The sequence below is a fragment of the Propithecus coquereli genome, unplaced genomic scaffold (assembly GCF_000956105.1).
Source record: "Propithecus coquereli isolate 6110/MARCELLA unplaced genomic scaffold, Pcoq_1.0 Scaffold238, whole genome shotgun sequence".
Taxonomy (NCBI): Eukaryota; Metazoa; Chordata; class Mammalia; order Primates; family Indriidae; genus Propithecus; species Propithecus coquereli.
In genome coordinates, this window is record NW_012147930.1 from 1,487,363 (window position 1) to 1,500,212 (window position 12,850).

The window sequence follows — 12,850 nt, forward strand, 5'->3', positions numbered from 1 at the left end:
CAAGGATGATGTCATCGTAGCGAGCCCCTCCGTGAGCTCAAGGATGATGTCATCGTAGCGAGCCCCTCCGTGAGCCCACTAGACGTGAGGGATGTGAATTGTCTACGCCAGAATCGATCGGCCAGGGCAGAGCAAGCGATACTGAGACCCAGGACTCCCGGCTGCAGTGGTGTCGAGCTGCTCTGTTCTTTCAGTCATTTGCGTAAGTTGCTGCTCTGGAAGAGCACAGACCACGCAGGACGTGTGGAGCCGTTCAGTAAAAGCTGGATGTACGAGCTAGACCTCAGGTGGCCGCGGGTGTGGTGACCCTGCTCCCCACGTTCACACCTGCTGTCCCAGCACGACTGCTGCTCACGGCCCCTGCCGCCCACAGACGTGCTCCAGTTTAGGAGACAGACTCGCGGGCACCTGTTGCGTGTCCTTAATACACTGCTCGAGTCTCCGCACCCCAGATCCACGGACGCTTCAGCACAGAAAACCGCAGCCTCTCAGAGAAGGAAGGAAGCCACAAGGCCAGCAGGGGCAGCCTCGCACCAGAGGCTCACGTGCGTTTTAAATTTTGACTCTTTTATTTATTTATTTTAAATTTCAGAATATCACGGGGGTTCAGGTAAGAATGAAAGTGTTAGGAAAACCACTCAAAGTGCAGGGTGAAGAGCGTTCCGCGAGTTCCGATTTGCTCGGTGCTCAGGGCAAAGCTGGCAGGTGGCAAACACTCCCGAGTCCTTATTAATAGTAAACTGACAGGAGCCAATAAGACACAGCGACGCAAAACACGGATTCTGTTGTGGGCTGCCCGGGGTCAAGCCTAGTTCTCCAAGTACCAGCTGGGCGAGTCTGGCCAACTTCCTAAACGTCACCGGGCCCTGTTATGGGTGGATAGTGGCGGCTACCACGTAGGTCGTGCATTGGACTCAAAGGGAGGATGATGTAAGTGCTTAATCAGCCTCACTCAGGATTAGTAATAAGTCAGGACCCATTCAGTACATTGAATAAAAAGTGCAAAAATCTTTAAAGTTAAGGGAAGAAAACATTTTACGTATGTACCACTGAGATGGTCCCTTTTAATGCAGCTGATTTCACTCTAAGATGGGCAACCCAGGCTCAATTTAAAAGGTCAGACACACGGCCAGGCCAGGTTCTCAGGGTGGTTGCTCAGCGGAAGTTTGGAAGCTCAGCCTGAGAGTACATCACGATCAGAACATTATTGTCATTGAAAAAGCCTCCATGATTTATTAGTTCTGGGGATTGTTAAATTATTAGAGTGTCATATCTGATGCCTTTGGTAATATTGCTAACATGTTTGCTGTACCAAATGTCAATGAATTCGAGCAGGATTTATATTTTTACCATTTGTCATGAACTTTTCATTAAGCCTTTTTCCAAACATAGCGTGAACTTCGCCTTGAACTATGATATTTAAAGATCCATTTGTCACCATTTAAGATAATTGGATCTTGTCCTGAAACTCCAGGGCTTGCCAGGAAAGCATCAAATAACAATGAGATTTGAGTTCGATTCCTCTTGGAGGTCTCAGTGCTCCTGATGGACCCAGGCAGCCTCCCTCCGCTGTTGCAGGTCTTTCTATCCTTTAAGCCGCTGTTAAAAACATTCTGGTGACGATTTTAATTTTTTTCCCCAATAAGGTTTACTGCATTGTAAAGAACTAATAGAGCAAAGTGTTAGCTTTCCAGTGGCTGGATAAGGGGGTTCTGAGCTAGCGTTTCCTTGGGTAGCAAACCCGACACCCCGATGAGGACAGCAGCGACAATTTGGGGAAACGAGCCTCACAGAAAGGAAGAACCACTAAAAATAGCCTTTGCAGACAGCACAGAGAAGGCCTCATTTCCATGTTACTCTCTCCCCCGAAGTTTCTAAAAAATGAATTCATTGCTTTTTTTCCTCTTCCACTAAAAATGGACTGTTAATAATATTCACAATCCCAAATGCCTCCCTCGAACTCTCAGAGCGAGTCCTCGCCTGCGCAAGATGCTCCGCCGGTGGCGTCCAGAACGTCCCCAACTTGCCAGCCGCAGCGCGTTTTCTCTTGATTACCGTGGACCACAAGCCATTGCCTCCCTTCCCGCAGGAAACCTCCTTTCCCCTTTCCTTCCCTTCTACCATCCACGTTGAAATTTACTCTAATTTAAAACAAACCTCAATGTAGCATATTATTTCTCATACCCGTAAAAACAGCATTCCTATCCAAAATACGGATATTACTTGTGGTATGATCAGTAAGTACCAGGTCAAGAGCAGGTGCTTTCAAATATGTTCTAGCTGGGAAAAGGCCGATGGACCCGCAGACCCTCATGAGCAGTGAGTGGCCGGCGTGGCTGGCGTGAGGGGTGGGGGCTCTTTATCATGAACAGAAGGCTCAGGGAACTCACAGTGGTTGTCTTCAAATACTTGAAGGCATGCTGTGTAGACCAGAGTCTGGAATTGTTTTATTAGGCTTAGAGAGATAGATCCAAGATCAGTCACTGGATATAAGTCAAAAGGGAGGTCTCACTCAAAGCGAAAATGGTCAAACATGAAATCAGCTGTCTCTGGGGCAATGAGCTGTCTCTGGTGTCATCTGATGTTAGTTGGGCATTTACTTGTGCGTATTATCAAGAAAATTCAACGTTAGGGTGTTCTGAGTGATGCATTTTTCGTAGAGGGCTTACTGCATATGTTGATGGCGGAGGTTTCTAGACTCCTGTACTCTGATGTCATTTCCAAAACACTTAGGCAAGAGGGAAGAAGGGGAGTCGTGGGTGATAGAGTCTTCTGAAATTTCAGACAGCACCACAATTTAAACACAAAGTCAAGTATTCTCATATCTAATATGACATTTATATTTCCTAAAAGAGGAAAAAAGCTTTCATAAGCTCTTTTGTTATTGAGAAATTCAGCAAAAAAAAAAAAAAGTAGAAACAGAAATAAATTCAACAGTATCAACATCAGGCCTTTTGGGGGTAAAAGAAAACAGACAGAAAAGTGTCAGCTGGGTCAGAGGGTGACAGTAAACTCCACGTCACCTTTCCCGTTGGTCACATGCGTGATAGAACACCTTTCCCCGGCACAGATTTTGTCTCTAATCCCGTTTTCCACCAGAAGGCTCCAGGGCTCCTTGGAGAACGGCTGATTCCATGTCTGGTAAGAAATAGTCAGGAGGAGCACAGACTGTCCTGTCTCTTTGGCAACACAAGGACCTTTTAGAGGTGTCAGAAGGACAAAATGAAGAAGCTGTGTGAGAGGGACCCCCCTGGCCAAATTGTGACCATCTGAACTGCAAACACTGATCAAAACACAAGAACAAAAAAAGCAAAGAATGACTTCAGTTAGAATCCACCGATTCTGGGAAACTGCCACATGTCCATGATGACATTCAAGAGACAAATCACCAAGTGCGAGGACAGCTGTGCCCGGGCCGTGTGCATCCACGGACAGACGTCAGTTTACAAAATAAACACGTGTCCCGAGACGGCTGGGTACAGGAAAAGAATGGATGAGTGGTCGCTGTCCCTGTACCAAACTCTGCATCAGAACCACCAGCATACAGAGGGTGAGATCAGAGTCAGGAAAACGGACTTTCTAGAATGTTGGAGGCTGGACGCAGAAATACTAATCAAGGACTTTGCTTTCTTCCCCCAGCGAAGTTGGTGCCTTGTTGCTAATGAGTTTGGGGCAAGACTCACGGGAGCCTGGTTTCTGTGACCATTCCCTTACACAGAAGGCTCTCAAATGTAAGAGTAAACTCTTCTGGAATGGCGGCTTGAGCCGTTAGCGTAAAAGGCTGTGGCACAGCCGGCATCCATCCAGCCTGCCCCTGCCCTGAGCAGATAGGGACTTTGTAGCTGGGCATCCCTGGAGAATTAGGAAGACAAGCAGCAGCCATGTTGGGCTTGTTGCGTCTGCAGAAGCCTGTGAGAACACCCCAGCTCCAGGGAGTCAGTGGGGTCTATCTTTAAGATCCTGTTTCTGGTTTGAAACCGACAAAATGGTGTTGGCTGGAAGAGTCTGAAAGAGGCACAAGGTAAGTGCTTCCAAATCCTTCTCATCGCGCCTCGGTGGCCCTACCACTGGAGTCTCCAGGTCACAAGTTGACATTCCAGGGTGGGTAGATGTGGAAGACCAGCAAGGAGGCGCTTACCATGGGGCGGAAGTGTAGCAGAGAGGAATTCACCACAAACTCTGTGACCAGGTCATTAATCGTGCAAACCAGGACACTCGTCAGAGTGACAAGGAACCACTGACAATTCCCCGGGAAAGAGGCTTCAGGCGGGGCTATCCTGGGGAAACCAGGACTCACAACTCCTTGAGGTCAGCGATCCTTCCTGATTTCTTTGTGTTCCTGGTGAAGAGTCTGTATTACGTGCACAATTAACATTTGTTCTATTAAACATCGAATTAAAATTAGCATCGAAGGTAGCTAAGCATTCATTGTTGTGTCTTTTTCTGTGTTTGAATTCTGGTTTATTCTTACTAAGCTGCGTACCTCAGGAATTACACGCTGGTCTAACTACTTGTTCCTCTGCATGATAATTTCCTGCGAACAATCAACTGCAGATTGTATTATTAAGTATGTCTGAATCAAACAGTGCTCTGAACAATACCAATATTGTTTTATTTTTTCTGATTATTCATATTTCGTATGAAACTCGCTCAAAGCCTTAACCACTTATCTTGTACCTAAGAGAATAATCATCTTCCCTTCCAGACAGTCATTATTCGAGAACACGATATCTTCAGCATAAACACCATTTCCCAAGACCCTAATTAGAACTTTGGAACAGTCAGTGTGTGGAGTAAGAGTTATCTTTTGAAACACAGGCCTGCTTTGTTTTTGAGCTGATTTGAAATATTTGAATGTTCTAATACTTTAAAGTTTATAAAATATAATCACGAACAAGGAAAGTGCAACATTTAACTTCTAATCCAGCAGTCGTATGTTTTAAGAATGTCACATAAAAATACATATTTGTCCTTGGAATGAAAGACATGCCATATGCCTTTGGCCTACAGGACTAGTTTTGATCTACAGGACGATGACAGAGTATAATGCCATTGAAGGGGATGCCACGGATGTAAGTAATTCAGTAATTTCGCACCTGGGAGTACTTTGCTCGTCACTTACCTTTGCAGCTGGGCCTCTCCTCTCCTGCGCTCCATGTCCCGTTAGCTTGGCACTGAACGAGCCTCCGGCCCTCCAAATAGTAGCCAGGGCTGCAGCTCAGCAACACCTGGGCTCCATACTCATTCAGCGATCCCGAAACCAGCCTCCAGATGACGTGTTCCGAGAGCTGAGCTTCGATGCTGGGGCAAGGGACCGCTAGGAGGGAAACATACTCAGTGTCATCATTTTTTCCTACAGGGATCAGACCCTGCTTGCTTTGCGTGGTCAGAGCCTACTCCATGAAGCCGACTGTGCAGGGAAAAATCAATGCCGTCCCATGTGATTTCAGAGTTCCTCTGTGACCCACATGATCCCGTGGGAACGATCCCATATGCAAAATGCTCCCAACTGCCTCATTACGGATGTGTTGGAAAGCTGCCTTCAGACTGAGACGCAAAGGGGCAAATCCCTTCCACAAGGTATGTGGTGCGCGGGAGTTGAAAATTTTCACCAGGGTAATGAGCACATACGTATAGAAATCGTACAAGTAATTTGTCTTGATATCCTCTGAGGAACTTGGGATAGTAACTGTGTAACTGAAAACCAGCTTGGACAGTAATTTCCAGAAAATCAGATGCTCTCACGTCTTCCTGTCTAGGAAACACACATATGTAGTATATCTGCATATTACCGGATTTGTAAGCACACAGACACATACAGGCACACTGCATTGATACTGTTCAGAAAGATGTTTAACAAACATTGAAGGAGATAATCTACTTGTGCCACCAGGAAAAGGCCTGGGATATAGTAGTTACTTATTAAAGAGCAGTGGTAGCAATTGTAATAGCAGTAGAAATAGTAGCAGTAGTAACAGTGTTAACAGTTACTAAGTGGTAACAATTCTAATAGCAGTAGTAATTAGTAGCAGTAGCAGCAACAGTACTGGTAGCAGTCATATAATATTAGGGTGGACTGCAAGGAATTTATAAATATGCTGAAAATACATGCAAAGCTTTGGTTGCATGCGAGTGTATTTTTCTGAAAAGCACAATAAGATTTAAAATAAAGTATACGGAGTTGGGACCAGACCACTTCTCTAAATATGAAGCATCTAATTAGCTAACATCCGCCACAATCAATTACCAACAAAAGTGACCAGATTGCTTAATTTACTAAACCTGAAAGAATTGGCTAGAGAAACCATAGTTTCTTTCAGAATCATAGTATAAATATATTTTACATTTAAATTCTACACAAGTTCATTATAATTGAGTCAAACATAACCAAAAATGTTACAAAAATATCATTTAGTCTTCTCTCGGTAATTTATAAACACTATGTGCAAATAAACTTTAAAAAAATAGGCCTTTTTGGTATTATCACAGTAATATCAATGAGGTTTAAAATATGAAAAAAATGCTAATATAAAAATAATCCTTACATTTATTTCTCTTAGGTAATTTTTAGATAAACATACACATGCACATGTTTCTAGGAGTGGGAATCTTGGCTCATGAGTTATTTTCAGGTTTAGTAGATGCCACCAAATATTTTATTTTTCCAAAATGAATACATCAACGTACACTGTCACCAACAATGCATTTGAGTTTCAGTTGTTTAGCATTCTTTTCAACACCTGGTGTCTTCTTTTTTGTTTTACAAAGTTATAAATTCTGGTGGGGGGGCAGTGTAGTGCCAACTACTAGATTTTCTGCATTTTTCTTTCTGGAATTCTTTAGACAGTATTTGTTTGACACGTGCCCTTCAAATAACTTCGCCTGTTCTGGGCTCGCCTTTACCAAGCTCTTGGTCGCGTGTTCTGAGGAACAGACATGCTGAAACTTAACACGGCTGATTGTATCCATTTCCCTGTGTTACGGGGAAGCGGACTTCCTCATGCAGGCTTCGCTGAGCCAGGCTCATGTCGGCGGGATGGTGGGATCCGGGACGCTGCGTTTTTAGCACTTTGCATTTTACCTTTCACGCTGAGGTCTTTACCACCTTGCACAGATTTTGTACGCTCTATGATACAGGGTCAAGTTTCGTTTTCCCCATGCCGATACCCACTTGGACCATTTTTGAAGAGACCATCTGTTCTCTTGCTGTGCTGCAATGTCACTTTCATTAAAGAATCGAATAAATATTTTCCTGAGCCCTGTGTTCTGTGCCATTGCTCTTTCCTTGTACCAATGCCACGGTTTTGACTCCAGTGTCCGCATAATAAGTCTAGGTGCTGCAAGGCATCCCAGCAGGTTACAATGAAGCCTCTCTTTTCTAAAGCACGGTTGAGAAGGATGGAGAAGAGAAACACCCTGGTTGAGAGAACCCACGCCAACAGGGACGTGAGGGAAGAGTAAACACGGATGCTCAGCAACGGGAAAGTGATTTCCTTAAAACTTTCCTTGCTCACAGTCGCCTTGAAAACAACTTGCATCCTTAGAGTCATGCTACCTGGTTCTAGCTCACTGTGAACAAAGGCTGTTTAAGACCCAGTCTCTCACCAGTGGAGACACACCTAAGGCGACGGTCCCAGTAAATCTTTTCTACCAGGTGCAAACAGACACCTGGCTTCAGCACCGGCAGTTGGCTCTGGCTGGAGTACCCTTCCTCCTCCACCCCAAAGTATGCTCATTCTTAATTCATATATTATGTCAGTCTTTCTTGATTGGATTAATGAGAACAAAAAATCTTCACATTCTTCCATTGTGAACTGCAGCCTAACTTAGAATGCAAACAAACCACAACCTAATAAGAGGATACTCTTGTAACAGGTCCCTGAGCCTCAGCCAATCACAGGCTGCCCGCTGGTCAGACCACGCCCACATGAGCCAGGCCCACCTGCAGCCCATCCAGCTGCTTCCTTCTGCCCAGGGATGCGCCTGCCCGGGCGGGGGGTGGGGCTCTCTGAACCCCTTCTGGTTTGGAGGATTGCCCAATGCATGAATCATTGCTAACACGAATAAACTCTGCTGAATTTAATTTGTCGACAGTTTTTCATTCTCACGGGTGGAAGGAAAATAGTTCAAACGTATTTAAAGGGTTGAGGTGCTTGGTTCTGGCTGATGAAATTGCAGCTGCTTTTTCTTCCATTTTTCACTCTTTTTTTTGTGGTTTTCTATACACTATTGATGGCCAGAGAAAAGCCAACCAATAGATCTAAGGGATTGAGGCCTGATGAGCACAAAACATCGTTTTTCAATTAGGCTAAAAGAAATGAAGGTTGATATGACTTTTCTTTTTTCCCCAGAGAAAAACAGAAACAAACTAAGTACCAGTGAAAGAATCTGCTGCCTCGTGGTACAAATATATATGCACACAAACACATACCCATACAGACACAAACACACATAGGTATGCACGTATAAAATTACATGTGTACCTAAAATGTTTATATTTAAATACAAGGCACAAACATAAAAGGTTGTAAAAATGAATGCATAGTAGTTTATGTAAGTATTGCTCATAACTGCAAAACTTGGACGCAGCCAAGACGTCCTTCAGCAGGTGAATGGGAACATAAACCCTGGTGCAGACAGACAAGGGAATATTTTTCAGCAAAAAAAGAAATGAGCTACAGAGCCACGCAAGACATGGAGGAAACTTAAATGCATGCTGCCGACTCAAAGAGTCCATCTGAAAAAGCAGTAGCCTTTTCTCACTGTGGGATTCCAACTATATGACATTCCAGAAAAGGAAAAACTACTGAGACGGTAACAAGATCAGTGGTTGTCAGGGGTTGGGGGAGGAGGGATGAGCAGATGGAGCACGAGGGATTTTTAGGGCAGAGAATCTGCCCCGTGTGACACTGTAACGGTGAGTCTGTGTCACTCCGCGTTTATCCAAACCCATAGGATGTCAGCACCAGGAGTGAGCCCCAGTGTCAACCCCGGTCTCTGGGTGACGACATGCCAATGTGGGTTCATCCTCTGCAGCACACACACCACTCGGGTGAGGTGTGTTTAGCGGGGGGGCTGTGCGTGCTGCGGGGCCGGGGGGAGGCGGGGTGTGTACTGGGACACTCTGAACCTTCCACTCAATTTTGCTGTGAATCTAAAACTCTAAAAGATAAAGTCTATTAAACAAAAACACAAAAGATGTGAAAATAAAAATTATATATTATGTAGTTACCTTGTCATTTATCAAGTCTCTCTCAAAGAGTATACAAATTTAAAATGGGTTTTCCTGTAAAACCCGTTTTATAGGAATAGCATATACTTGACATTTTAAGCATAACACCCAGAGAACTTAAAAAAAAAGTCTATGAAAAACAGATGCCTGGTCTCCACCCAAGAGTGGTTAACTCAGAATCCCTGGGGGTCAAATCTGGATACTAGTATTTACTTTAAAGCTCTGTAGAGGATTTTAACACACTCAGAGTAGAGGAATACGGCATCGTGAAAGGGTCATAGGATTTAAAACCAGAGAGAGCGGGATTCAAGCCTCAGCTCTGCAAATTAGTAGCTTTCATCTCGTTTGTAAGGTCACCAGTATCCCACCTTTTCAGGGTTTTTTTTTTTTTTTATGAGTTTTATAGGTAAGTATTTGAAAAATCTAGCAGGTAATACACACTTTAAAGGTGGCATCATCATTAATGATCTCCAGGCTACGTGCAAAATGAGCACTGCTTTAAATGTCTGGGAAGTCATTCTTATTCAAATCAACCCAAAACATTTGTGTTATTGCCATCCGTCAGATTAAATTCTTATTCTGAGAGAATAATTTTGTTTCAGACGGAACTCAGAAATCATACCAATGTATCTTGCTATCCTAGCTTTCCACTGCATTACTTAATTGCCATAAAACAGTACCTTATTAAGTTGAAAATAACCAGGAAATATTATTGTTGTTTCATATTGCCTAACTGAATCTAAGGAAATGCAATAAAAATGATGAAAGTGATAGCAAAAAAAAATAAAAACTGTTGGTGAGAATTCAACTATTTTCCATAGACATTTATATATTCATATCTAAGTAGTTCACTTTCTTTAATATGGTCTTCAATAATAAAATCATTTATTCTGCTACAGCAAAAATACCATTGTATATATAGAAATATTAGATAGTCTCTAATTTAGAGAAGGTGGGAGGTTACATTATTTCCAACTTGAGCCTAGTTTTAACATCCCTGAAATGAAAATCTTGCTGAAGAAATTGTATGTGTATGTGTGTGTGTGTGTGTGTGTGTGTGTGTGTGTGTCTGTGTGTGTGTGTGTGTCTATGTGTGAGAAAGAGAGAGAAGGAACGTTTATTTGACTTTGCATTATAGACTTCACTATTTTTGTAAGACTAGGGTTCCAGAATGGATACAAACTTTTGACCCTTTTAAGAATATTATCATAGACTATAAACAGCTTTCTAGAAAACTTACCTCACTTTGCAAATCAAATTAGTGCTTTCTTCACTGTGCCTCAATGTGCCGTGCAGCACAGGCAATACACAAATAAATTAGACATTGTCTCGGCATCAAAGAACTTAGAATTCGACGGGAGACGAAGAAGAAAACTCGCGCTGAATTACGTCTTGATATCTGTGTAGAGGGCTGTTGCTGGGCTTAATGTCTCAACTTCCTCTAGATTTCATCTCCCCAAATTGAAAACGGCATCTCAGAACAGGATTGGCGGTATAAATTACACGGTATCTACACTGATGGGACCAACGGCATCCATCTAACTTTCGAGAGTGCATAGCGCATTTCAAATAGCTGGAGCGTTTTACATGGAATAAATCTAGTTTTCATATTGCTACGATGAAAGAGCCCAAGTACCCGCACCGTGGGGTGGGGGACCCCTGCAGCCCGGAACTCAGCGCTTTCCCCGCTGGACCCGGTTCCCGCAAACCTACAAAGACGGGCGAACACACGTGGGCACTTACCTTTGCAGGCGGGCGGCTTCCCCTTGTTGCTCCAGAGTCCGTCCTCCCGGCACACCGCCGTCACCTGCTGACCGGCTTCTAGCTTAAAGCCCTCGTTGCATTCATAGGTCACCTTACTGTCCAAAGTGAACTCGTTACCCGTGAAGGAACCGTTTCCTGGGGATTCTGGGATTCCACAGGACACAGCTGAAGAGAGATGGAACAAATTCGTCTTATTCTTGTAGGAAACTGTTTCTATTTATTAGAAATATGAATCATTAATTATTATTTTTCCTAGTTTTCATCTCAAATGCTTACGAAAACTGTTAATTATATTCCTAGGGTGTGGCATAAGAATACACATTTTTAAAATTTTAAGAACACTAAAGGTCAATGACAGACAATGGAAACATGGTCAGAAAATATCTTTATAATTATCCAGCTCAGGTTCTGTTACAAGACAAATAACTTACCTAAGATCTGCAATGAACCTATTATTGCAAACTAATAGCTTATAAGTTATCTGTCAGAAAACGAGGTGTGAAGACGTAAGATATGGGAGGCAGGAGGGAGAGACGCCCAGGGCGGAAGGCACAGCCCGCTGGGACACAGGTCGGCTTCCCCGTGAAAGGCCGTGCAAGAGAGATGCATGCGCCGAGAGGAAATTTTTAAAACAAGTAAGGTGTGGGGGAGAATTCAGTGTAAACACTTTCTTCTTAAATTCACTAGCTCCCATCCAGACTTATCTATGTCGAGTCAAGGAAAAAATTCTCAAGTTATGTGCCTACACACTACGATAATGAAACCGGTGCCGGCAGAGGACGGCATCCCCAACAATCCCGCACCCAATTCCGGTGCTCTTGCTGAAGAAGAGCTTTGCAGTAACTAAATCAAGGGTCTCCTTTCACTCAGTCAACATTAGAGACATTGTTCACACCATGGATTTAAACTGAGATAATTTAAGCTTTTTTGCACATGATTTCTAATGAGAACATACATGCAGCGTGTTAGAGCTGGAAGAACTTCATGAACAAGTTTATGTAAGCATAATTTTACAGATAAAGGAAACTGAGAGTCAGAAAGATGAACTACCGGCCTAGCGTGGCACAACGACTTTGAGTAAAACCTGTGGCCAGAGAGTAGATCTTACAGCTCTCGGCTGGGACCGTTTTCTGTTCTGCGAGGTTATCTGTGGTTTAGTTGGAGTTTTTTTGGTTAGTTGTTTTGGTTCTACTTTGTTTATCACAATATTAAATAAGCATAATGGAAAATTATCAGAAAGTAAAAGAAAATTAAGTGTTAATAAGATTCAAACTTCTGGAAAATTCAAGGTCTAAGAATTCTCTTGTGTTTAAATTTAAGATCAGCTATTTCAACCATCAGAAACATATATGTGTATGTGTGTGCATGAACACACATGTGTATGTATGGCACACTGCACTAATCCATTTGTAGTAGATAGGGAAGAAAAACCACAGATATGCAGGCATCATTGTGGGCATTATTATTAGTTAAAATAATAATGAATAATCTTTGTGTTGAAGCAATGAGTCCACGGGGAGACTGCCTAGCTTTTGGAAAAAATGTTCATCTTAACTTACTGAATGTGCAAATGCCATAGATTTCGTCATTTTCCATTCTGTTTGTGTCTCACAATGTTCCAATATCTAGTTTTCTCATCGCTTTCTCTCATAGTGCGCTCAGATAGTCATTTGTTCGTGCTCACAAACCCTCATTTTCCTTCTGCTCACTGAAGCACACCCAGTGTTCAGCTCCCTTAAAAACCTCATTCGGGGTTTGAGTAGAATGAAATGGCTTTTCTCTGTCAGGTGAAATGGGACAGGTGCCATTCCACAAACACATATGAAGCCCTGCAGTAAAAGGACTCACACCCAG

The 12,850-nt window shown here is 43.1% G+C and overlaps 1 protein-coding gene across 1 annotated transcript in view; it reads right to left on the minus strand.

Annotated features, from left to right (window-relative positions):
- CSMD1 (CUB and Sushi multiple domains 1) overlaps positions 1-12,850 on the minus strand; it is a 1,519,798-nt gene that overhangs the window by 53,496 nt on the left and 1,453,452 nt on the right. Inside the window, 2 exon segments of the mRNA XM_012645868.1 lie at positions 5,123-5,317; positions 10,976-11,161. Of these exon segments, the coding sequence (XP_012501322.1) occupies positions 5,123-5,317; positions 10,976-11,161 (381 nt within the window).